Here is a 26,431-nt window from a genome sequence, read left to right as displayed (position 1 = left end):
CCCCTTACAAAGCGTTCCCGGCACGGTTCCGCGATTGATAGTTTCTGCCACCAGGCTGGCACCCGCAAAGAGCAAGGGCTTTGTAGCCAGTGCCGGCACAAAGTAACCGCGGGACTACTTGATTCATCACCCAGCGAGGTCCGCGCGAAAGGGTGGGTCACACCAGCGCGTCCCAGCTCGGAATCCCCCGCCCCGTCAGCCCCGGCTCCTTACACTCCGAGGTGCGTGTGCGACACGATCTTTCCGCAGGCAATGGTGGCCGGGCCTGGCTCGAAACCGAGCGCCTGCAGATACATCCAGAGATGCTCCTTCTCGAAAGAGGTGACCCACACCGAGCTCATCTTCGCCGTAGGCAGTATCACTGCAAAAGAAGTAAGCACAGGCCCGAGAGATTCAGAGTGGCTTCAGGCTCCCACCCTACCGGCAGCCTGAGGTAGCGGCGGCCCCTCCATTGCCACCGCCTGTTCCTCTGTCGCCTGGAGCCATGTCGCCTCAAACGGCCAAGAAGTCTCAGGGAAACGGAGCCTTTAACGGTACTACGGCACAGCTGCCTAAGCAAAGCCTACAAAAACCAAGACTCCCGCGCTTCCGGAAAAGCGGTAAGCTCTGGCGTTGCCTGGCTTCCGGTGGAGGAGGGACTTCCACGGCCGACTATATTTCCCGCCATGCAATGCACCCTAGTCTCCATCTCGTCCCGCCAGGCACTGCCAAAAAACTACAAAACCCACAGTGCATTGCGTCGCCAGCGAAGTCTTTTGCGTTTGCGTAACTTCAAACGCTATCTAGCAGTTGCTCCGCGGCTTGCAGCTTTCTTCTGTTTTGTGGCTATGATTCCTTTTGCTCCTATTGGTTGATTTCGTCAGGTTTTAAAAAAAAAAAAAAATGGAGCTTTGGGACTGTCGCTCGGTGTAGAAGAAAAAGCAATGGGTTCCACCCTAAACTATCTCACTAGCTGTGGGTTATAACGACATCTAAACACTAAGCCCCCAGGTCTGTTATTAATAAAATGCCCTCTTGTATGCCCTCAAATGCTGAGTGTTCTTTCATCAGGCAGCAAAACTGCCTGGAAGGGGGCTTTATGCGGTGGGTATTGACTAGCATAAATAAAGAATGGAAAGGCCAGGAGAGTGAAGTTCAGAAAATGACAAATCATATGCCACTCCACTCAACCTTTACATGCCAGCAATCCAACGTAACATTTTTAAAAATGGCTTAATGTGTCATTCTAGGTGAATGACCTTATAACTACCACCAAGGACAAGAAATAAAACTTTTCCAACCATTGCTGAAACCCCTCCTTTCCCAAGAAAAGAATCACCATTCTCACTTTTATAGTAATCGCTTCTTTGCACTGTCTTATAGTTTTGCCACTTAGATGTGCTTCTCTGGACACTATAGTTCAGTCTTACCCTTTTTATACTTGCCTTGCCCTCTTCTTTTTTTTCTTTTTTTTTTTCAGTCTTTAACAGATTTTTTTCTTTTTTTTATACTATCATTTAATATACAGGCTTTCCTCCATCCTCCCTTACTCCTTTTTTTCTTACGACTTTTCTGTTGAGGAACAAGTGCTATTTGACCTGAATAATATGCCTTACTCTAGGTTTTACTGATTGTATCTTTGCTGTAGTTCACCATGTTCTTCTGTTTCTGTCCTCTGTATTTCCTTCAAATTGGCCCCTGGATCCAGAGGATTGATGAGATTCAAATATGATCCCTATGGCAATCTAGATGATGGTGGTGCTGTTTCATCAATCTGTACACAGCTTTATTTATGCCATTGACAGCCATTGATGCTGAATGCCTAGATCTATTAATATAGTGGACATTGCAAAATGTCAAAATTCTAATTTATTATTTGCTATAAACTGAATGTTGGTTCCTCCCTCCCCCTAATTCCTGTGTTGAAACCCTACTCCTCAATGTGATGGTATTAGAAGGTGGGGTCTTTGGAAGATAATTAGGATTAGATGAGATCATAAGGGTGGAACCTCCTGAACAGGATTAATGTACTCAGAGTCACAAGAGAGCTTGCTTAAGGCTCTGTTTTTTCCACCATTTAAGCATACAAAGGGGCACAAAGGGATCGCAAACTTTCAGCCTCCAGAGCTGTGAGAAATACATGGCTGTTGTAAACCACTCAGTCTAAGGTAATTATAGCAGTCCAAACTGACCAAGATAATCATTTTTTTCTTGTTAGTAGCAATAATTTTATGATAGAAATTTTCCCACATTTACTCTTTTATCCAGGGGTAAGGATATAAGGAAAAACAGGGCGTCTGAGTGGCACAGTCAGCTGGGAGTCCAACTCTTGTTCTCTGCTCAGGTCTGATCTCAGGGTTGTGGGATGGATCCTGTGTCGGGTTGCACACTCAGTGTGGGGTCTGCTTGGGACTCTCTTGCTCTCACTCTGCTCCTCCTCAATAAAATCTTAAAAGTATAGGTGTATATATAAAGTAAGATAAATCGTTCATTCTTTCCCTTTATTTTTTCTTTTTTAAAATGAAGTTCAATTGAGTAACATACATTATATTATTTGTTTTAGGGGTACAGGTCTGTGATTAATAAGTCTCATATAATACCCAGTGCTCATTACAACACATGTTGTCCCCAAAGTCCATCACCCCATTACTCCAACCTCCCACTCCCCTCCCTTCCAGCAACCCTCAGTTTGTTTCCTGAGATTGAGTCTCTTATGGTTTGTCTCCCTCTCTGGTTTCATCTTGTTTCATTTTTTTCTCTCTTCCCCTATGATCCTCTGTCTTATTTCTCAAATTCCTCATACCAGAGAGTTTATATAATAATTGTCTTTCTCTGATTGACTTATTTCGCTTAGCATAATACCCCCTAGTTCCATCCACATCCTTGCAAATGGCAAGATTTAAAATGTTTTTGATGGCTATTTTACCCTTTATTTAACAGTTAATTGGTTTGTTATCATCCCCTGAAGGTTACCAATTAAATTTTTATATGTATAATGATACACTTCGATATTTAAAAGGGTTCGCACTTGATGGGGTTCAACCTATTGCAATTATTATCTTTACTGAAGTTCAAACTGTCCTATCTTTAGTCAATGGGAAACTCTTCAAGTCAGTTTCCTTGCCATCTGGAGTGGCAAGAAGTTCAAGGATCATCTTGTAAATTTTCTGCCTCAAACCTGGAATCAGCCATTTCTCCAAGAAGCCCTGATCTCTTTTAGTGGGAAAAGACATTTCAAAACTACGAGTTGGACACTAGGGATGCTCACAACTACTGGGTCAACCATTGTTTCTACCATTTAATACTTATTTAACGCTACTTTATGCCAGGTATTGCTCTAAGCTTGTTTATTCTCCATAACAAACTCTACTAGCCCATTTTACAGATGAGGAAGTAGAGGTATAAGGAAATTAAGTAACTTGTTTAAAGTCACATGACTAGTAAGTGGCAGAGCCAATATTAGAACACACAGTCTTTACTCCTTGCGATATACTTCCTCCTAGTTGATCTATTTGCAATCAGATGCCCACTACTAGGCTAGGAGAAAGAAAAAGAAAAAAAAAAAAATGCTGACCCACAGACCTATTAAGATACCCATCCTGGTTGGGGCACCTGGGTGGCTCAGTGGGTTAAAGCCTCTGCCTTCGGCTCAGGTCATGATCTCAGGGTCCTGGGATCCAGCCCCGCATTGGGCTCTCTGCTCAGGGGGAGCCTGCTTCCTCCTCTCTCTCTGCCTGCCTTTCTGCCTACTTGTGATCTGTCAAATAAATAGATAAAGTCTTTAGAAAAAAACAAAAAAAATATACCCATCCTGGGCGACCAAAAATAAAGACAAAAGTATCAATATATAAGTTAAGAAAAATTTTTTAATCACTCTGATTCAACATTATACACAGCACAATTTTTATTATAGGCATATCAATGATTAAATTTTGAATTACATGAAATGATATATGCTGCAGAACTAGGTTCTCTTACAAAAGTTTACACCAATCAGAGTTTCATTACAATTAAGACCAAGTAGCCAAAAAGAAAGAAAGAAAGAAAGAAAGAGATTGTAACCCACAAGAGGTTAATCCCCAAAGCCTCAGGAATAAACACATGAGCAAGCATGACGTTTAATGTGACCCAAATTGTGTATTCAGCCAAAAGGAGTATGTTCTTGCTAGTTATTCAATGTTTTGCCCTGAGAGGACTCAGGACCATTAGCATGTGAGTGATCTGATGCATCCTCCTCTTCCAAAGCTATAATATCTGGAATTTCATCAGTCTCAGATGTCAAGTCTATGGCAGTGAAATCAAATACCTGAAAAAGAAGAATCTTGGATATTAAAACAAACACTAATGAAATGTGCAGTCATGTCCAGGTGAGCTCCTGGATACACGACTGCTTGTGAATGGCCCTTACTTTCTCCATAGACAGGCTTTCTAACAAGGTATTCATGGTCTTATTCCCACAATTCACTCATATTATAAAAGCACTAAGGAAACTTCTCTCTGAAAGGTGCAACTTACTAAATGAAAGTGTTTTTTAGGGGCGCCTGGGTGGCTCAGTGGCTTTCAGGGACAAGAAGTTCTAGGAACTCTTCCTTTACATGCAAATTTCATAAACTAAGTGATGTTTCCTAGCCAACAGCAGAGTAGAAGCAGAAAAATTAGTAAGGTCTAATAAATTACTAAAGGCTGGAAGCTTGACAGCAGAGAAAAAGGTTGGCTAATCACCTAACAGAGGCAACGTAACTAGCAACACAAAAATCCATCAAAACGCGGAGAGAGCGGGAGGAAGGAAATGAGTCATTGTTTAACAGGTATAGAATTTATGCTTGTGATGATAATGTTCTAGAAACGTAAAGCAGTAACGATGGCACAACATGGTGAATGTACCCAATGGAACATGGAATTGTACCCTTAAGAATGGTTAAAATGGTAAATTTGATGTTGTGCATATTTCACAATTAAGAAATAGTAAAACAAGAGGGAAAACAGACAATAAGAGGGAATCTTGCTTGTTGTACTTTCCCCTACAAACTCAGGTGCTCAGAGAAATGTCTGGTCTGAGTACAGACTTCTACCATTTGTTCACGAGGCTCTCAGTTTGTGCAGATCTAACTGCATTCTAGCTATTTATGAATGCTGACTTTGCAAACATTCAATGCAACCTGACATCCACAAAATCTAACAACGAGTTTACAAATTCATTCAGAACATTAGCTAGACAAGTCAACTATTGCAGCTTTAGCCTTATTAGTTAAAAGATACGCATGACTTAGCTCTCTCTTCTGAACTTTCTCTACTAATTGCATGGGGGAGAGTTGTTGTGTTGGTTTTTTTTTAAGGTGTTATTTATTTGAAGGAGAGTGAGTGAGTGAGAGAGAGCATGAGCTGGGGGAAGGGGAGAAGAATACTCCCCTGCTAAGCAGGGAACCTGACATGGGGCTCAATCCCAGGACCCTGGGATCATGACTTGATCCAAAGGCAGTCATGAACTGACTGAGCCATCCAGGTGCCTCATATTTATTGTGTGTTTTAACATCCAATATCACTTTGTTTTGAACAAATACACAATAGAACAGGAAGCTATGACACAAGAAGATTCAGGCCAAGAAATTTTCTGGGCTCCAAACAGGAGGCAAGCTGCAGTTTTCTCCCATCAGACCGTGCTGGGGAGGGCACCTGGGTGGCTCCTTTAGTTAAACTGGCTGCCTTGGGCAGGGATGGAGCCCTGCAGCAGGCTTCTTGCTCAGTGGGGAGCCTGCTTCTCTCCCTGCTACTCCCCCTGCTTGTGCACTCTCTTTCTGTAATAAATAAAAATCTTAAAAGAAAAAAAAAAAAAGAGGGGCGCCTGGGTGGTTCAGTCATTAAGCGTCTGCCTTCAGCTCAGCTCATGATCCCTGGGTGCTGGGATCCTGCTGGATGGGAAGCCTGCTTCTCCCTCTCCCACTCCCCCTGCTTGTGTTCCCTCTCTTGCTGTGTCTCTCTGTCAAATAAATAAAATTTTTGAAAAAAGTTCTTAAAAAAGAAGAGTGCTAGAACAACAACAACAACAAAAAGTACTTGCCCTTTGACATTAATAGACATCAATCTAAACCCCATCCTACTATCTTTTCAAACTGTTTCCTCACCTCTCCCATGAGGAAAACACCTAATTCATTTGGTTACATATGAAGAATGAACATAGAATGAGCCTAACTTGTAAAAAGTGCCTAATAAACAGCTTTTATTTTCATTAGTTCCTTAAAGACCAACACACACACACACACACACACACACACACACACACACCCTCCAAAGTCACCTATAGGCTAGGTAATTGTTGGCCTAAAGCAGAATTCTTTGCAGAAGGTTAATTATCTCACTCTCAAAATTTTAGGGGAAAAGTTTAGAGCACTACCGTAAAAAAATAGTAATAATTGAAAACATGCCTCTAGTACCTGAGATGCTTTAGAAGAGCCATACAATTCCCCCTCCATAAATGCAGAATGATCCAGAGTGTCTGATTTCCATTAAATTCCATTAATTCCAGACACCCAGCAAAACCTCCTTGGGGGCTGTGAATAAAATAGGGTGTGGTGCAACCAAGAGGTAGTCACAGTCCATCAGGTTTCCACGGCGAGTTTACCGTAAAATGTTGCAGTTGTGCCTGACCATCTACACGAGGTTTTTACAAATGTGGCACAAGAGAAATCATTTCATACACCTATAAAATGAATCTGTTTCTCACTACAAGAACAAGTGTAGTCTTGACCACTGATGGAGTGTGAAGAGTCTCCTGCAGAAAACTCCCCCTCAGGGTTAGAGGCCAAACTCAGAAACAGACTACAAACTTACTGAGATAACCACAGTTCCTCCCTGAAAGGACAGGAAGCTAGCAACACATTCTTTCCTGTGACCCTGTACACCTTTATTTTTTTTTAATGTTTTTTTATTTTATTTATTTGAGAGAAAGACTGAGAGCACAAGAGGGGAGAAGGTCAGAGGGAGAAGCTGACTCCCTGTGGAGCTGGGAGCCCGATGCAGGACTGGATCCTGCGACTCCAGGATCATGACCTGAGCCAAAGGCAGTTGCTTAACCAACTGAGCCACCCAGGTGCCCAGCCCTGTGTACCTTTGTGCAGGTTGCTCACCATACGACCTTGGAGGGGCACCATTCTCATCTCACTTCTTGGAGTCCCGTATTTACTATGACAACTTTCCAGAAGGTGATGCTACACATACTGAGACTAGGGGCCATTTTCTTATTTGCCTAAAGGTGGCCTACTGGTGGCCTGAGGCCCTGGATAGATGAAACTGTTCCAGAAATAAAAATATTGGGGGACCTGGGTGGCTCAGTCGGTTAAATGTCTGACTCATGGTTTCGGTTCAAGTCACGATTTCAGGGTCCTGGTTTGGAGCCCGGGGTCAGCTTCGTACTCAGCAGGGAGTCTCTTAGAGATTCTCGCTCTCCCTCTCCCCACCTTGTGCGTGTGCTCTCTCTCTAAATCTATTACCATTCCAAATCAATTTGCCTGTGCAGCTTGTTGACGTGCTTGCAAGCTGGAAAGTTGGGAGCACCTTGGTTCTGCTTTATTTGAACAGTGTGGTACAGCTGGTACTACCTCCGGGGGCACATCCCCTTCCCTGCTGTAGAAACACCCTCTTGTACCCCGATGATTTCTCTTTAGCTAACAAGTTTGTAGAAGTGGCTAGAACTCTCAGCGTAGGAAGTCATCCCAACAAAATTAAAGTGAACTCGTCACTGTTAGCTCCTGTGTATTCATCTGAGCAGGTAAACCAAGAGTATGTCTTAGGACACTATGGAACCCAGACTGAGGGTCTTATTTGGAGAGAAGGGACTACAGGTAACCCTAGTCCTATTTTTGTCAAAGGTTAATTTGTTTCTGGGGCACCTGGGTGGCTCAGGGGGTTGAGGCCTCTGCCTTCGGCTCAGGTTGTGATCCCTGGGATTGAGCCCACACTGGGCTCTCTGCTCAGTGGGGAGTCTGCTTCCCCCTCTCTCTCTCTGCCTGCCTCTCTGCCTACTTGCGATCTCCGTCAAATAAATAAAAAATCTTTTTAGAAAATTTGTGTTTCCTCTTTCCTTTGCTTCCCAGAGAGTAGTCCATAAATCACCTGCAGCAGAAATCACTAGAGACGATGCTTTTTTTTTTTTTTTAAAGGATGCTTTTAGATTGGTTTTTGTTTTGTTTTGTTTAACTTATTTTTTTGAAGGGATGCCTTTAAAAAGTGCAGATACCTGGTACTACCACAAAGACATAGTAAACAGAATCTCTGGATGTGGAACCCAGCAATCTGCATTTTATCAATCTTTCCAGTTGATAATCCCTGGCATAGACAGAGAGGACAGGAGAACACTCCCTAATGTTATCCGTGCGGAGTTCACTAGGGCTACTTTATACGTGGAGTCAGTCTGATAGATACATGAGCTACGTCCTTAGCTGAGTTTTCCTGTGCTCCAGCCAGCATAGACAAAACATCTACTCTTTTTAATGCTAAGGGTTTTTTTTTTTTAATTTATTTGAGAGTGAGAGAGAGCATGAGATGGGAGAAGGTCAGAGAGAGAAGCAGACTCCCCATAGAGGTGGGAGCCCAAGGTGGGACTCGATCTTGGAATCTATCTGGGATCACCACCTGAGCCAAAGGCAGTCACTCAACCAGCCGAGCCACCCAGGTGCCCAATGCTAAGTTTTCGTTTAAGCGGTTGGCTTCACCAAGTGTTGGTGAAGGTGTGGAGAAGTCAGAACCCCCATAGCTTGCTGGCAGGCATGTGAGATGCAGCAGCCACTGTGAACAGTCTGGCAGTTCAATTAGACACAGTGACTACATGACCCACTCCCAATGCCACTCTCACGCATACACCCAAGAGAAATGAAAACAGAACTGAAGTGGTAACTGTTTCTCCATCATTATCTACATGGAAATACCAGTTCGTCTCTTCATTACTTTTGTAAAGTGTCAGTTAACAACACTGTCCACTACTTTTCTCACCTTTAAGTTCTAGAAGACATTAGAACTCCCCCACCACCCCCTGCAGGAAATATCCCCTAAGTTAGCATTCTCTTTTGCTTTGGCCAATAAAACTGAAAACCCAAATTGTTGCCCTGCCACTCCTGTACTGCTTTATGTGATATTCTGCAGGTTAATTTTGTAATAATAAAGGTAGGGAATTTTTAGATTAGCAGACTGGGGCCAGAGTGAGGGACAAGTAGTGTTCTACCCCAGGTATTACTTGAATGGTCATCAACAAGCTTCCTTCCCCTAAGACGATAAAAACCTCTTTGGGAAAGTTTCTGGTCTTTCCATTCTCATCACAGTTCATAACTTCTATTACAAACTCAAACAGTGAATTAAGTAATTTTTTAATGCAACTACATAAATGTAGCTATCTACACATCTCACTAGACCATAATCCATGCAGACCTCAATGTGAGGTCACTCCTGGAGCTCACGCAGTCCCAAGTCCCTAAGAGCCCAGGAGACCAGATTGGCAAGGGGCCCTCCTTTCCATAGCCCCACATCTACTCTCCCAGGCATTATTTACACTTCATTTCTTAAAGATTTATGCACAAATACCTATCCTGCTCGGTATTCCTCCCTCCCTCACCAGCACCTCCATGAGCTAAATGGTTTTCTGAAAGGAATAGCTATAGCGACCCCCAGGTGGCTCAGTTGGTTAAGCATCTGCTTTAGGCTCAGGTCATGATCCAAGGGTCCTAGGGATCAAGCCCCCCCCCCCCCCCCTCAGGTCCCTTGCTCCGTAGGGTGCCTGCTTCTCACTCTCTGTGTGTCCCTGCTATCTCAGATAAATAAATCTTTAAAAAAAAAAAAAAAGGAAAAGCTCAAAGAGACCAAATTTCAGTTTTTCCTTTTTCACTTCATTAGCTCTCTTCAGTATCTGTAATGCCTTATCAAAGTGGATGTATCTCCCTAATCATCACCTGGTATTATGTGCCTACACCTGGACTAGCAAGTTAAAGACACTGTATGTCACTGCCCCACAAGTGGTGTTCCCATGCCTCTAGTGCAAAACAGAAAATGATACCCCATCCTAAAACACTTCACTTTCCTCCATCAGTAATTTTACATTACAGATGAGAAAGCTAAGTCTAAAGGATTAACGGCTAGTGTCCCATATTCCTTTGATCTTTTTACCCAGAACTAAGCAGTCTGTATTTATTACATGCAAAGATGAAAACATCTTTGTACACTCATGCACGCCATGCCAGCCTTCATGCAGCCAAATGTTTAAACTTTCCAGTTACTGTGCTTAGTCAGCTTTTCCTCACAAAGAACTGTTCTCCTTGGGGAAAAGTCTGTTAAACCAAAACTGCCCATTTATGCAACAAGAAAGCTCTAAGAAGCCAGAATATGATTTGAGACATGTTGAGAACAGAACAGAATGCAACGTAGGCACAGACTCATGATGCAAGGACAGACAAAACCACAAGCATACAGAGCTCATGGCAAAAAAAAAGAGGGCTAGTGGTGTTCCTCTGGAAGCTAAGAATAGTCTTTACATTGTCTGCCTCATGAAGGTTTGAGAACGGTCCCAATTTCTAAAGCAATTCAGTTGGCACTACACTTTTACAATGGGGAAACGGATGTTCGTTCAGGATTAAGAAAGTATGTGTACTCTAGGGCATGTAATTTTCCAACCACTTAAAAGATAGGAGCCTTGGGAGTTTTGAGGGAAAGGGGGAAGGTCATGGTCCACTTGGATTAAGAAAGTTAAAAAAACAAACCACCTGTAAGTAATAGTAAAGGAAGTGTTTAGGAGACAGTTGCTCTAGAAAACGCCAGTTACTGGGGCAGATGGGCATGTGGATGGATAGGCTCCATCCTGGAAGCCCATGAAAGGTGGCAGTCCACCTTCCTGGAGACAAAGTTGCCGCTCAACTTCAAGCCTCTCAGGAAGTCCCTCTCTTCCAATTCATTTGATTCCTGGAGTTACCACAAGGGGAAAATTCAGTTCTGTAACTTTGCAAGCTTTAATACGTCTCACATCAAAGGTGCACGTAGTTTTAAGCTGCCTCCTTGTTTTCTTGGGGAGAACAGGGGAACCAGGGCAAAAAAGGGAGACAAATCTTAAGACTTCAGTTCTGGGGGCGCCTGGGTGGCTCAGTGGGTTAAAGCCTCTGCCTTTCGCTCAGGTCATGATCCCAGGGTCCTGGGATCGAGCCCCGCATCGGGCTCTCTGCTTGGCGGGGAGCCTGCTTCCTCCTCTCTCTCTCTCTGCCTACCTCTCTCCCTACTTGTGATCTCTATCTGTCAAAAAAATAAAATAAAATTAAAAAAAAAAAAAAAAAGACTTCAGTTCTGAAGAGCAGCCTTGCTAACCTTATTTTAGCAGAACAGGCAGACGCACGCACGTCGTTGTGTTTCACCAGTTGCAAACTGTTTTTGTTCAGCATACTGCTGCTTGGTTGTAAGGAGATTCCTGAGATTTCCTCCCAACTGACCAATGTTGAGGGGCTGCAAGTCTGAACACCCTAGGGATGGAGTGAGCAGCTTTCTTGCTGAGGGTCTGAAGTCTGACTGAACAGTAACTCACCAACTAGTGTGAGTGACTTTCTCCCAAAGTGGCAACACAGCAAGTCCAAGCCCGCTGAAAATGGACACTGACCCGTCTCATAGTTCAGGGCTCACAGTTTTTAACAGCCCTTTAGCAAAAAAAATTCCTGCTGCCTATATAGGAAACTGATGCGAGGAATCACTCACTTGCCTCCTTTCAACTTTTTGATTCCTTTTCGGCAAGGCAGGCAGCAATGAGCAGACTTATACTGGCTTAAAAAACCCCCTCTCCCAAGGTTGAGTAAATGGGGAGATAAATGGGGTGCCTGGGTGGCTCAGTTGGTTAACCATCTCCCTTTGGCTCAGGTCATGATGCCAGGGTCCCAGGACTGAGGCCCCCATCTGGTTCCCTGCTCAGCAGGGAGTCTGCTCACTCTCCCAAGTAAAATCTTTAAAAGTTAAAAAAAAAAAAAAAAAAAAAAAATATATATATATATATATGGGGAGATAAAGGAAGTTAACCGTCCCCTTGTAAAAATTCCTGTATACACATTAGCTTTATTTTGTTGAAAATCTGTCATCGGGAGCCTGGGTGGTTCCCTCGGTTGAGGGTCTGCCTTCAACTCTGTTGTTGATCCCTCCGTTGCGATCAAGCCATTCTGACTTCCTCATCCCTCCTCCCTCTCCCTGCTGCTCCCAGTTTGTGCTTACTCTCCCCCATCTCTTTGTCAAATAAATGAATGAAATCTAAAGGGGCTGACTGGAACTCATGTGTGTGTTAATAACCCTGTCATGCAAGCCAAGTAGCTCTAGGAAAGCAACACACAAAAGCACATGGAACACACAGCATAAAATTGATCTATTCTGCAGTGAATTTTATTGAATTCATAGGGCACCTTCCTCCATGGGAAAAAAAAAAAAAGGTTGTACAGGTATATTTTGTGAGACAAACCAGTGAGGGGAAGCCTGCTCAGATCAGACCATAGAGCAGACACCAGCCCACACCACAGCACAGGGGAAGGTGCTTTTATTCAATACAAACAGCAAAAATGGTAACAATGGATGAGACCATAAATGCATGGAAACTTTCTGGAGTCCTGGTGAGGCTCTGACCAACCTAGCATTCTTTTCCTACCAGCCAGGTAAACAACAGAACTCATCTGCTAATGCCAAACATATTAGAACTCTGACTCTAGTTAGAAATGACTACAACTGAGGACCTTTTCTCTAGCTAATTGCTTCCCCAAGTCAAAGGTGTCTAGCAGGTTAATTGCAACATCACCAAGTCTCTGGCAGGCTGCACCCATCCTGGTGACAAGGACAGCTCTAACATGTTCTGTGCTGAGGCTACTGGGCCTCCTGACTGCTTGTGTCCTTCGGTGCACCTTGGTCCTGAGCATTCTGAGACTCGGTCAGCTGAGGATAAAAGGGACCTACCAGCCAGTTGAGAGGTGTGTTGTTAACAAGATAATCCATCACATCATCTAAAGACTCCTTCATTTTCTGCAGCTGCCCCTTGCTGGAAGTGAGGCTGTCAGACACTTCCTTAAAAGAGGCAGCACTGCGGAAGACTGAGTAGATGTCGCCAGCCATGACCCCCAGGTGACTGGCCTGGTCTTGGATGTTCTGTGGTAACCCCTGGACACTGGACAGCAGGGTGCGGCACGTGGTCTGGAGCTGCTGAGTCAGGCTGCAGGCAATAGCCAGAGTCCGTGACTCAATGTGCTGAAAACACAACAGTTGACAAATCAGCAAGGGCCCAACAGTGCTACTTAATCCATCAGTTCAATTACAGTAAACGGGTTTTGTGTCCACATATACGTGGATTCTTTGACTTTTAAAAGCCCGCGTTAAGATCCCTGAGTAGAGCAGTGTTATGCACTTTTCAGGGATATGCATACAAGCTGCTGCAACCCGAGGAACCACCTCCTAGGACCACAGTGTGCCACTGCTGCATCAGGAACATGAGTGCCCTTTCACCTAGTTTATGCACCCAGGAGATCCTGGCTTAGCACAGAGCTCTTCCAGCAAGCTCTGACTCACCCATTCTTACTCTAAGGCTGAGTTATAGACTCCTTTCATGTGTGTTCACTAGCACCTTATTTATGTCATCAAAAGAGCAGCACAAATGTTTTGTATCCCCCGTTAGTCTGGTTTGTACCCAGTAGGAGGGCGAGGCCCATGTTTCCCACTTAATAGTATTGTTACGGGTAATGTGTCTATAGATTAAAGTTACTGCACATTTTAGTTTCTTGTCACTTAACCTGGGTACACAGTGATGTTCAAACTTCTGACGGAATAGAGTATTCTGAGGAATGATGGGAAAATGAAAATGGGAAATTGGGTAAGAACATCCTCGGAAACTGTAGGGGAGGACTCTGTCCCTGATGTCTTACCTCAGCACAGTGGGACTCATCTGTATCATCATAGCCAATGCTTCTCTTCCACTCCACCCAGGAGAGATAGAACTTATCCTGAGCACCTTGAATTTTCTGGTTGGCACTATGCACATTCTTCCTGGCAAATTCAATCTAGAACACATTGAAATAACACGAAGGAACAAACCAGTCATTCAGGCTAGCCTGTTGTTCTCAGATCTATGGTATCAATCAGGTAATATAAAAAACAAGAATTTCCATGAGTTTAAGGAGAGATCCCTGCTGTTAATTTTATTGGTTTTTTTGTAAATCATCCAAGTAATCATAGTTCTTTACTGCCTGTTTCACTACTAAACCACAGTCTCCAATTTATCTCCAGTTTAGCAGAGGTAAAGCAATTCAAATTTAGTACATATAGTCACAAAAGATAAAATGACCAAAGGAAAAGGAATTAAAACCTCCTCTTCCTTGTTCCCAGCTACCTCTTTCCCCTTCCAAGAAACCAGTTTCTAATAGCAGTACATACGGTTCTGTAACTTGGCAACTTTCAAAAGCTACACAATAGCTCTTTTATGATGTAGCAATTTAGTTTCCTATTAGTTGACAGGCCTTGCTTATAGGGTTTTGCAACTCGAAACTTCTGCAAGTGTCTATAGGAAACACTTCCAAAAATAGAACTGCTCAAGGCATAGATGTAACTTACCCAGAACAGTCCCTATATCCCCAGAAGTGCACAAGTAGACGCATACCTCCTTTCCTTTCCTACTTCATTACCCACAGCATCAAGCTTTGCCAGTGTGAGAAGCCAAGAGAACATTGCTTCCTAGAGTTCAGCTATATACCTGCTTTTCTGTGAGTCTGCATCCTCTTTGCCCATTTTACTCTTGGGTTTTTCATTAAGATTAAAATTCTTAGATTTCACGACTGCATCTACTCTCATCCGTTGAAATAACTCAACTCACCTTGGCTACCTTTAAATGAAGCCTTACTCACCAGATTCACAGTGGAATGGAGCTGAGAAATGGTCTCTTGGCTTTTTTGCTTGGCTTCTTGAACCCTGTTGAGCGCCTGCTGGTAGGCACGTGAGCGGAGCTTGGTAGACAGGGATCCCAATCGAACGTAGTAACTTGGCTTCTGTACTGTATCAAACCCTTCAACTTTTTTTGCTTCTTCTTCTGAAATCAGAAAAGGGGGGGGTGCATAAGGGGTCACAGCTAGTGATGAGGCCTGGCCCATTCTACCCACCCACCTAGAATTATGCTCATTTCCCCAAGACAGTTCCTGCCTGCTGCTGGGCTTAACCACCCAACATGTTAAGTAATCACTGCATCCTGCATTTTCATCTACACATCTCAATCGTTAGAGTCAAGCTTCTTGGACAACACAGTATTTGGCACTGAATGCGTAACGATTCTATAAAGCAGACCATTAAAGACAATCCATTTACAGAAAATTTCTCTAGGTAATTTCTCTCCAGAGTTTCCAAACTTACTATGTGTCATTCAACGTGAAACTTAAGCCTGCTTTAGGATAAAGTCTACAGAGACACCTTATCATTTGCCTGGGAAAGGAAAGGGAGATGGACTACAAACAGGCACAAAGGGTCATCTGGCATTAACAAAAATGCTGTACCACTGGACTGTGGTGATGGCTGGGCACTCTAACTCAGACTCACACAGGTGACTTTTATGGGAAACAAAGCAGATCTCAATGGAGCAGTTTTAAAAGACTGCTTTTAAGATATAAACCATTAGTTCAAGACAAAAATCCAATTACCCAGTTCCTTTAAAAAAAAAAAAAGGTCTATCTTATTTACTTATTTTTTTTTTATTTGACAGAGAGGTCACAAGTAGGCAGAGAGGCAGGCAGAGAGAGAGGAAGGGAAGCAGGCTTCCTGCTGAGCAGAGAGCCTGACGTGGGGCTCAATCCCAGGACTCTGGGATCATGACCTGAGCTGAAGGCAGAGGCTTTGAGCCACCCAGGCGTCCCTCTTATTTACTTATTTAAGAGAGCAAAAGTGACAGATCAGAGGCAGAGGGAGAAGCAGACTTGTCACTGAGCAGAGAACCCGATGCAGGGTCCCAGGACCCCAAGATCATGACCTGAGCCGAAGACAAGGGGCTTAACCAACTGAGCCACCCAGGCGCCCTAACCAATTACCTAGCTCTTTCTCGGTGAGAGGGAGGTACTGGTCCACCAGCAACTCAGATTTGGTGAGCGCATTCTCTACTCCATTGCTCACCAGATGCATCATCCGACTTCCCAAGACTGTGTTAATGCTGCCACTGACCACAGACTTGGTCTTCTCCACACTGCCGGTCACCGCTCCTTTGGTCTTGTCCATCACCCCAGTGATGGTGCTGGCCATGGAATCCTTGGCCCCAGTCACTGTCACTGTCACAGCATCTTTTGCCCCGGTTACAGCGCCCCGGGCACTGGCAACAACCTACAAACAGAGAAACACCACTGGGCTGAGGAGCAGCACACACATAAAATACCAACTACGGCAGCCTCGCTGAAGTACTAAAGGAGGAATCTGGCCCTTTCACTCCCAGCCTTGGGTGTGAGGTGAGTCATTTAGAGTTGGTTAAGCCTCCATTTCCTTATCAGCTCTATCTGCCCTACCTGCCACCACTCAAGGGTTGTTGGAGGCACAAATGAGGTAAAATGATGTAAATTTGTGAGGGTTTTTTTTTTTTAATATTTTATTTATTTGACAGAGAGAAATCACAACCAGGCAGAGGCAGGCAGAGAGAGAGGAGGAAGCAGGCTCCCTGCGGAGCAGAGAGCCCGATGCGGGGCTCGATCCCAGGACTCTGGGATAATGACCTGAGCCAAAGGCAGAGGCTTTAACCCACTGAGCCACCCAGGCGCCCCGTGAGGGTATTTTTTTAAACACAAGGAGTACTGCAGAGAAGAAAAGGCACTTTCCATGTTGACGTTCTTACAGGGAGAGGAGCTCACACGTGGCTGTGAGCAGACGAAAGTACAGCAACGTGCCCACCTGGCCCGATGCACACAGCCCCAGGAGGCCCGCACGGGGGCAGAGAGGTCATTCTCTAACCTACTGGATGTGCTCTCAGACACCAAGAGGGAAAAGGCTCTGAACACCACATCCCATTTTTCTAACACCACATGGGGACCAGTTACTTGTAAGAGCAGTACCATCTCGAGGCAAAACCATAAATACAAGGCGAACCATAAGAGACTATGGACTCTGAAAAACAACCTGAGGGTTTTGAAGGGTCAGGGGTGGGAGGTTGGGGCAACCTGAGGGTTTTGAAGGGTCAAGGGTGGGAGGTTGGGGGAACAGGTGGTGGGTAATGGGGAGGGCACGTTTTGCATGGAGCACTGGGTGTTGTGCAAAAAGAATGAATACTGTTACGCTGAAAAAATAAATAAAATGGAAAAAAAAAAACCATAAATACAGATCGGACTAAAAGCACTCTAGTCTAGAAGTGGCTAGCTCATCTCTGCTTCTTAGCAGTAACCTGACAGTAACTCAGCAAGTAAGGGAGTGGCCTTTCAAAAATATATCCAGAAGAGAGTATTTTCTGTTTATGATACGCACAGCCTGCATTCCACAGACAGAACACGAAGACTGTGAGGCAGCAAGCCTCAGCACTCCCGCCCAAGCTCACCTGGTTTGTTGGCTGATTCAGAATAGGCAGTTTCTCCTCAATCCGGTCTAGCCCCTTACACGCATAGGTATTGGCAACTGCAACTAGAAGAATTGCAAATGGGGAAAACATTAAACGCAGATAAGAATGAATACATACCACAGTGTATCTTGAAACTTAGGCTTTATTATAAAAAAAATAGCAGAACTGTTAATCCTCATTTTACTGTATGATGCATTGCTGAGTATCTAGCTCAACAGCAGGTTGCTGCGAACTGTTTTCTACTGACAGGGAAGTAAGGGAGTGGAAGGAAGCAGCAGGCAGAGACAGCAGCATGCCAGGTAAGAACTGGCTAAGAAGCTTCTTCCTCATCAACTGCTATCTAAGGTTAATGCCAAGGGAAGCCAGGCTTCACCGGAACCATCATTCCAGGAGTGAAGTACCTGAAATTCCCAAAATGAGCATTTCCACTCCATTTTAACCCCCACCTACACTTAATCCAGAAGTGGCGGCATACTCCGGTTTCTCACCAGCCAACAGTATGCGAACAGCACCGTGGATCTGGCCAGCAAGGCCCAGTTTTTACTCTAAGCTTTCCTTCCAATAATGACCCATGCACTAGTTAAGTTCATCTGGGAAGGAGCAGAGTTTGGAAAACCAATCTCTAACGCTTCCTTATAGTCCTAAAAGTCCATGAACTAACCATTTAGAGGAATGATTTAAACCTTTACTCAAAAGCAGTTAAAAAAAAAAGTCTTGAAAGAAGTTCTTTTTTTAAAACGGGTTAATAACAAGAAATGGGACCCTTCATACACTACTGAATGGACTGTAAAATGGTGTAGGGGCTTTGGACAACAGTCTGGTAGTTCCTCAAAAGCTTTACACAGTATTAGAGGACTCAGCAGTCCCACTCCTAGGTATACAAAAAACGTAATTTGGTGACATTAAGTTCATTCACAATACGTGCAATAATCACCCTATTATTTCCAGAACTTTTTCATCATCCTGAACAAAAACTGGTATGAGCTTTCTTTCTGAGATGAAAGGTTCTAAAATCGGTTGCAAAGATACGTGCACACCTCTATGAATAAAATAAACACTTCATTGTACACTTCAAGTGGGTGAATTGCATATGTTAACTGCAGCTTAAAGATATTACTTTTTAAAATACTTCATGAGGGACGCCTGGGTGGCTCAGTGGGTTAAAGCCTCTGCCTTCGGCTCAGGTCATGATCTCAGGGTCCTGGGATAGAGCCCCACATCGGGCCCTCTGCTCAGCGGAGAGCCTGCTTCCTCCTCTCTCTCTGCCTACTTGTGATCTCTGTCAAATAAATAAAATAAAAATCTTTAAAAAAAAAATACTTCATGAAGTCCTTTATTTCAGTTCACCCACTAGCTCCTCTTGTGATCTCAGCTGTCAGTACAGAGTCATCTCTAGGTAACTGTTTCTCTCTCCTGAACATCTATTATTATGAGGCAGGTCTTCTACAACAATGAGGGCCACGTGGCAGTTTCTAAGGGGCAGCAAGTGCCTGGGGAAAGGCCCTGACCTTGCTTCTGTGTGCTAAGAGTGTTAAGGCTGGCATTCACATATTCCAGCCAGTTCCGGGTTCACCCCTGCCCAATCCCTTGGGACTGAATTTTTTTTTTTTTTTTAAGATTTTATTTATTTGACAGATGGAGATCACAAGTAGGCAGAGAAGCAGGCCAAGAGAGAGGAGGAAACAGGCTCCCTGCTGAGCAGAGAGCCCTATGTGGGGCTCCATCGAGGACCCTGAGATCATGACCTGAGCTGAAGGCAGAGGCTTTAACCCACTGAGCCACTCAGGAGCCCCTCCCTTGAGACTGAATCTTGAAAGAAGCAGAACTCACTTTGTGGTTCTAGCTTCTGGATGATGGGCAGAGCACTCGTCACAGCCACGGAAGTGATGGTCTTCACACCCTTCTCTGCCATCTCGCACACAGACTTCAAGCACGGATACTGATCCTTTGTTCTGATATAAGCCGAGGAGACAAGGTCGTAGGTGGAGCTCACCAAGGGTAGGTTGACTACCCGAGTCACCACACTCTGCAACCAAATGGAGGGACGTGTTAATGCCTTCAAAACACCCGGGGAGGGAAAGAGATCAAGACACTGTATTTAAAATTCATACCGGTTGTGTATCAACTGCAACAGATGCCATTTTTCTTCTCAGAGAAACGGGATCTGTGGTAAAGACACTGCTTTCAGGACACCAGGAGAAGACTCTCTCAAATTCCTTCCCAAGTAAACGCGAAATTCAAGGAGAGATAAAAATTCAAGCTCAGGTTGTCTTCTGCACTTCTCCCCACCCTCTAGCTCTCAGCTCTCCCCCTGGGCAAACATGTTCTGAGACCCGCTTTCAGAGATTATGGGTAAAGCTCCAATAGGAGAGAGAGGTCTGCAGGGGATAAAAGCAGAAACACTGCACTGTTGATATGCTGGTCTTGTTTATCCACCAGGATACTAGAAATGCCTTTCGAAGAGGATCATCTGTTCACAAACACACCGGAACCAAAGTTAAAACCTATGTTAAAACCAGAGAGAGGGGTGCCTGGGGGGGGGGCTCAGTCAGTAGTGTGTGTGACTCGATCTGGAGATTGTGAGTTCAAGCCCCACGCTGGGTGTAGGCATTAATTAAATTTTTTTTAAAAAGAGAGCTTTCAAGTAGAAGACATTTTTTACAGTCAAGGCTAAGACTCTGGGGGGATTTATTCCTTCCTTGGAAAGGATGCATTTAGTCTAGGGGGAACTAAGCCCAAGAGCTCTGAGGAAACACTCCAGGAGGCCCTTCCATGTGAATTGTGCCTCCAATGACCCGTAGACACCCACATAAAACCGCCTCACCGCTAAGCAGCAGAGTGGGAAAAACCTGCACAGCCCGCTGGCCGCCGCCCCCCTCAAAGCTAGAGAGTTCACTTCACCCTCCGGCCGCGCCGAGGGTCCCGGTGCTGCAGGAAATGAGTAAGAGCCCTTCTTAGGGCGCAAGTCAGGCGGCAGTGCCCACAGCCTCGCTGTCGCTACTTCGTAAAGAAACTCTGCTGAAGGAGATTTGCTAGCGCATTTCCTTTTCGGTAACGGACTTGCGGGACAAATGGAAACTGTTACCCCGCAACCAAGCCCAGAAGCTACACCCGCACTGCAGCTGCGGGCGAAGAGACTCGAAGGACAAAAGCCAAGGAGGAAAGCGCAGGCTCAGGAGACCGCCCCCTTCCTGGCCCCCACCCGGAAACCGCCCCGAGGCGGCGAGGCTGGCAGGCTCCGGGACCACCGCCCCATGTCCCAGCCTGCAGCCCCGCGGGGTCCCCGCGCCAATGCGCAGCGCACAGAACGGGGCGCGCGCACCTACCGACCACGGCAGCGGAGAGCTCACGGACCGGCGAGTCCCGCGCGGCGTGCGAAGTGGGGTGCGTGGGCGACCGGTCTGTATTATATCCTCCCTCCCCGCCCCCCGCGCCTCCGGCGCACGTGATCCGCGGCCCGGGACGCGGAACCGCCCCAGGCCCCGCCCGGAGTGGGCGCCCTGCAGGGGGAGGAGCGGGAGAGGGGCAGGGAGGCCGGTGGCGGCGGAGTCGCGCGCCCAATGGGCAGTAACCTGTTGATTCCCGTTAGTCCTCAAAATGGGACGCTGTTTAAAAAACGCAAACCCTGGCTCCTGGGCTTATTTTTAGCAAGTAAATCACTTCTGAAGTTTGGTGAAATTCTAACACGGTGACGGACCCGTGGAGACTGTTTTATGGCTCTTGTGTTTTTCAAGTCAGCCTTTCAAATGTATTTTTCATTTAAAACTGAGTCGCAGTTTCCAAAAAGAGCCTTGGAATACCATCTGTGGGTCCCCTTTTTCTCTGAGCGACACGCAAGTCTGAACCACTCCAGGATGATAGCGGTCTGTGCTGATAATGCAAGACGGTCTTTTTTCTTTCTTTCTTTAATTGTAGGTTATGCCTTTTAAAAGAGAGTTAGGAAGTTAAGTCGCCAACATTTGAGTTCCAGGCTTTTTGCCTCTAAAATGCAGGGACTTGGCACCAGATGATCTGAGCAAACAACTTGTGACAACGGCCCGGGCAGGGTAGGAGTTCCGTGGACTTCCCCTTCGGCACCCCGACCGGCGGCAGGGGATTTCAGGAGCTGCCGCGGGCCTTGGCCCTCTCGCCTTCTTTCAGGAGGAACGTAAACAAGGGACAGTTGGCAGGTGGCAGGGGATCATATTTAAAGCTCCAAACTGACCCAGTAAAAATGTATCCCTTATACAAGACCAAATTCACATATAAATTCCCTCAGCTGGAGAATACTGTATTTCTCCCTCCCTCTCGCACCGTATGATTCAAAATAAAACACAATACCAAACCATAAGATAAATGTTAGAAAATCCAAAAAGGCACTGAATTGGTTTTTAGGTTTTCCCCTGCTATGTGGTTGACATTTTCAATGCTTCAAGCAATCAGATTCTTTCTTTATCTCTCTCTCTCTCTTTTTTTCTTTTTTGTGTTCCAGCTTTATTTCAGCTGTAAGCAGATGTTTGGTGTACCAGTTGTGAATCTAACTCCTGGTCTGATGTAAAATAGTAAGAATGTATTGACTTTTGAGTAATGACTCCTTGGATCTTTTTCTTTCTTCCTTTCTTTTCTTTTCTTTTTTTTTTTTTTTTTTACTTCCCTCCAATTTGACCTCTCATTTTGAAACCTAACACTCTTGCCCTTTCACCTACTTTTTTTTTCCCTTTCACCCACTTTTTTTTTTTTTCCCCTTTCACCTACTTTTGAGTCAGGCGTCCTCCTTAAAGAGGCCAAGCCTACACAGCACCTACAACCCTCTTTTGTCTTCCGGAGTCAGTGAATGTGGAGGGACTAATTAATGTCCAAGTCTTCGCGTTGACTCTGATAGCCTCTGAAGTTTGGGAATCATTGTTTCATAGTAGTGTTTTTTATTCGAACTGTGGGAGGGGGTTTGAGCCTCAATCAGAGTTCCCTAGGGTGCTTGTTCAACTTTCTGCCTCCTTCCCCAGACCTGCTTAGCGGGGATCTCTAGAGAGTGAGACTCAGAAGTCTGTGTTTTTAATACGTCTTTTGAGCCCCTGTACTCTTCACATACAGTTTCGCATGTTCCTCACATTTCAGCCTCGGAACAGTCTGGAACCCCATCTTATTCATGAAGGAACAGCCTCCGACACGTTAGGCGATTAGCTCACCGTCTTAGAGCCGAGTAAACAGCAAATGATGCAAGACTACATCCTACAGGCATGACCTTGGCTGGTTACCTCATTTCTCTTTGCCTTAGCTCCCTCACCCAGAAAGAAGAAATACTAATAGTCCTCGGTGCTCAATAAAGGACATATGGGTGTTCACTATACTCGGTTTTCAACTTTTCTGGGTCTTAAAATGTTTCAAGAGACAAGGTAGAGGAAATAATGTAGCAATGAAAGAAAATAATCAGACCTGTAATCATCTGCAGTGTAAGGTAAACCACAGACAAGCACTGTACAAAACAAGCAAACTAAACTCTGCTGTTAGAAGTAAGGAGGACAGGGGTGCCTGGGTGGCTCAGTTGGTTAAGCCGCTGCCTTTGGCTTGGGTCCTGATCTCAGGGTCCTGGGATCAAGCCCCGCATCGGGCTCTCTGCTCAGCAGGGAGCCTGCTTCCCTTCCTCTCTCTCTCTGCCTACTTGTGATCTCTGTCTGTCAGATAAATAAATAAAATCTTTAAAAAAAAAAAGAAGAAGAAGTAAGGAGGACAGTTCCTTTGGGGGCTAAGGAGGACTAGTGACTGGGTGCAGTCATGAAAGGTCCTTCGAGTGCTATTTTTTTTCTTTCCTTTTTTTTTTTAAGAGGAAGCGTGAGAAAGAGCACACACCACACACGGGGCGGGGGGGGGGGGGGGGGGGCGGGCGGGGTGCAGGGGCAGAGGGAGAAGTAAAGAGAGAATTCCAGGCAGGCTCTGCACTCGGCAGGAGCCTGATGCCGGGCTTAATCTCATGACTCTGAGATCATGACCTGAGCCAAAAGCAAGAGTCACTTAACCAGCTGAGCCACCCAGACGCCCCACTGCTAATTTTTTCTTGTGCTGGGCACTAGTGACATGTCTGTGCTCTTTTCGTGAAAGTGTGTTAAACTTATATGAATTTGTGTATTAATATATATAAAATATATTAAACCTAAATATTTTTTGCATGTATGTTCTACTTCTCTAGATGAGCTTTGAAAAGTTGAGAAAAGAGGCACCTGAGTGGCTCAGTTGGTTAAGCATCTGCTTTTGGCTCAGGTCATAATCCCAGGGTCCTGGGACTGAGCCCCTAAGCCGGCTCCCCACTCTGTGGAGAGCCTGCTTCTCCCTCTGCCTGCCACTATGCCTACTTGTGCTCTCTCTATCACTCTGTCAAGTAAATAAATAAATAAATATCTTTTTAAAAATTTTTTTAAAAGTTGAGAAAAGAAAAAAGTATAGTCGTGCTTCCTTCATAAATTTTTGCAAGGATTTTTTTTTAAAGGTTTTATTTATTTGACAGACAGAGATCACAAGCAGGCAGAGGCAAGCAGAGAGAGAGGAAGGGAAGCAGGCTCCCCGCTAAGCAGAGATCCCAATGTGGGGCTCGATGCCAGGACCCTGGGATCATGACCTGAGCCAAAGACAGAGGCTTTAACCCACTGAGCCACCCAGGCGCCCCCTTTTGCAGGGATTACATGAATCAACATCAGGTACCTAGAAATGGTAGCTATTATTTAATGTTTTATAACCGCACCCAGAGCTGTTTTGTCCAAGAGCCGTGCTGGGCATTGGGCTGAAGAGAGCTCAGCTCGCAGGGGAATCAGAAGGGGCTCCTAAGGACCAGCAGCATCCCAAGCCCTGCCTAGTCTTCCTGAACTACAAAGTATGGGAGACCTGTTGACAAAGAAACCTATTCTAGAGTTTATAGCAACTTAGCCTCTTTGAGTGTATAACTGATACAAAGTAATAGTGAAATAGCAAGAAAAAAAAAAAAACTGCCAATGAAGTTTCCTCTTCTAGAGGAGGGGCAGCAGGTTCTCTCTCCCTGGCTGATTTCTCTTTACTGTGGGGTTAGTACTGTGAGCTCCAGCTACATTCTCCTGCATGTGCTCCAACATGCAGCCCTCTCTCCCTCCCAGCCCTCCCTCTTTGGACATACCCTCAGTCTCTCTGTCTGGAATGCCGACCCATCTAGCAAACTCCACTCACTCTGGACTACACAGCTCTTTTCTGTGAGGCCCTCCTCAGGCCCAAGGCCACAAACTCATAAATGGCAGAACTGAGCTTCAAACCAGGTAGGTCTGGCTCCTGAATCTATGGTATGTGTTCTTAGGCAGTGAATAGAATTGACCTTCATAGGCCTCAATGCCTGTATGAAGGAGTTAGATGGTATCTAGAGCTCCTTCCAGCTGTATTGTCTTAACCCCCCCAAAATAACAATACATTGTTTATGGAGTTACAATATTCTTTCTACAAACATTATCCCAAACCAGTTAGGTGCCTTTTCTTATTCCTGTATCCTAAGACAACTGCATTCAAAAACAGCAGAAATAATTCTATGTTTGTTTCTTTTCATCTGAGCTGGAAATTAGATAAAAACTGCTTTTCTCAGGTGCCTGGGTGGCTCAAGGGCACCTGGGTGGCTCAGTGGGTTAAGCCTCTGCCTTCAGCTCAGGTCATGATCTCAGGGTCCTAGGATCGAGTCCCACATCGGGCTCTCTGCTTGGCAGGGAGCCAGCTTCCTCCTCTCTCTCTCTCTCTGCCTGCCTCTCTGCCTACTTGTGATTTCTCTCTGTCAAATAAATAAAATCTTAAAAAAAAAAAAAAGAAAACTGCTTTTCTCATGAACCACAGACAAAAATAATGGGTCACAGCTAATGAGTCAGGAGGCCAGATGATTTCTGTTTTGACCAGTTCAAACTCCATGCAAACTGGTCACCAGCAGGAAGAATTTCTTGGATGACCCAATTAATCTACTGGGCCACCCAGGCACCCCCAAGTGAATGCAGTTATTAAGTGAATTAATAAATATAGCTTACTTTTGATTATTTATTTAATATCCAATTTATTCTCTATCATACACAGAGGACTTGGATTGCCTCATAAAATGCATAGAATATAAGAACACATTTTATTTTTTTATTTTCTTTAAAGATTTTATTTGAGAGAGGGGGAGAGTGAGAGAGAAAGAGAAAGAGAGCGCACACAAGCGGCTGAGAGGCAGAGGGAGAGCTCTCTCCACGGAGCAGGGATCCCGACATGGGACTCGATCCCAGGACACTGGCATCATGACCAGAGCAGAAGGCAGACACTTGACCGATTGAGCCACACAGGTGCCCAAGAATACATTTTAAATAGGCAAGAAAAATAAGGCAAAGAGTGGGATGACACTGTTTTCAGATTATCATCATCACATCAGGTAATTAACGTTCACAATAGGAGAGGCTCAGTGACTCAACTAGGATGAAGAAACAGCTCCTAAAATAATAATCTATTGTATGAAGAGAAGCTGCTACACTAGAGCTTATCAATTATAATAAGTTCTTTTGTAGTTTCTTACTACAGCATAAGAGTGTGTGGGGGGGGAATAAAAAAACAAAAAAAAAAACCATTGACTTTGAAATCAGAGCCCTGACTTTTCCCCTCCAGTTTTATTGAGATACAGTAGACATATAACATTGTGTAAGTTTAAGGTGTACAATGTAATTATTATATGTACACATATATGGAAAAAGGATTACCACAATAAGGTTAGTTATCACATCACATACTGACAATGTGTGTGTGTGTGTGTGTGTGTGATGAGAACTCTTAAAATCTATCTCTTGACAACTTTGAAATACACAAAGCAGTACTACTATTAACTCTTGTCGCCATGCTGTATATTACGTCCCAGAACTTATTCATCTTAGAGTTGGAAGTTTGTACAGAGTTCCAACTTGGAAT

At 44.7% G+C, this 26,431-nt stretch overlaps 2 protein-coding genes across 8 annotated transcripts in view; both read right to left on the bottom strand.

Annotated features, from left to right (window-relative positions):
- Nucleotides 1–586, bottom strand: part of HAUS6 (HAUS augmin like complex subunit 6) — a 43,534-nt gene extending 42,948 nt beyond the window's left edge. For both annotated transcript variants that reach the window (XM_046022853.1, XM_046022854.1), the window contains exon 1: nt 214–586. In XM_046022853.1, coding sequence (XP_045878809.1) covers nt 214–341 — 128 coding nt within the window. In that variant the 5' untranslated portion in view covers nt 342–586. The remainder of the gene's footprint in view (nt 1–213) is intronic.
- Nucleotides 587–3,827: 3,241 nt separating this feature from the next.
- Nucleotides 3,828–26,431, bottom strand: part of PLIN2 (perilipin 2) — a 67,052-nt gene continuing 44,448 nt past the window's right edge. Inside the window, exons 1-9 of one of the 6 annotated variants that reach the window (XM_046022686.1) lie at nt 20,854–20,989; nt 19,639–19,743; nt 19,358–19,553; nt 17,507–17,589; nt 16,026–16,311; nt 14,859–15,040; nt 13,884–14,018; nt 12,925–13,212; nt 3,828–4,285 (exon numbers count right to left, since the gene is read on the bottom strand). In XM_046022686.1, coding sequence (XP_045878642.1) covers nt 4,145–4,285; nt 12,925–13,212; nt 13,884–14,018; nt 14,859–15,040; nt 16,026–16,311; nt 17,507–17,589; nt 19,358–19,553; nt 19,639–19,668 — 1,341 coding nt within the window. In that variant the 5' untranslated portion in view covers nt 19,669–19,743; nt 20,854–20,989 and the 3' untranslated portion in view covers nt 3,828–4,144. Of the gene's footprint in view, nt 4,286–12,336; nt 13,213–13,883; nt 14,019–14,858; nt 15,041–16,025; nt 16,312–17,506; nt 17,590–19,357; nt 19,554–19,638; nt 19,744–20,849; nt 20,990–26,431 lie in introns of those variants that run through there. The other 5 variants (XM_046022690.1, XM_046022687.1, XM_046022688.1 and 2 more) reach the window with 5 other exon arrangements.

The sequence above is a fragment of the Meles meles genome, chromosome 11 (genome assembly GCF_922984935.1).
Source record: "Meles meles chromosome 11, mMelMel3.1 paternal haplotype, whole genome shotgun sequence".
NCBI classification, from domain to species: Eukaryota; Metazoa; Chordata; class Mammalia; order Carnivora; family Mustelidae; genus Meles; species Meles meles.
The sequence above is the reverse complement of the archived record's forward strand: the minus strand, read 5'-3'. Positions and strand labels throughout refer to the sequence as shown.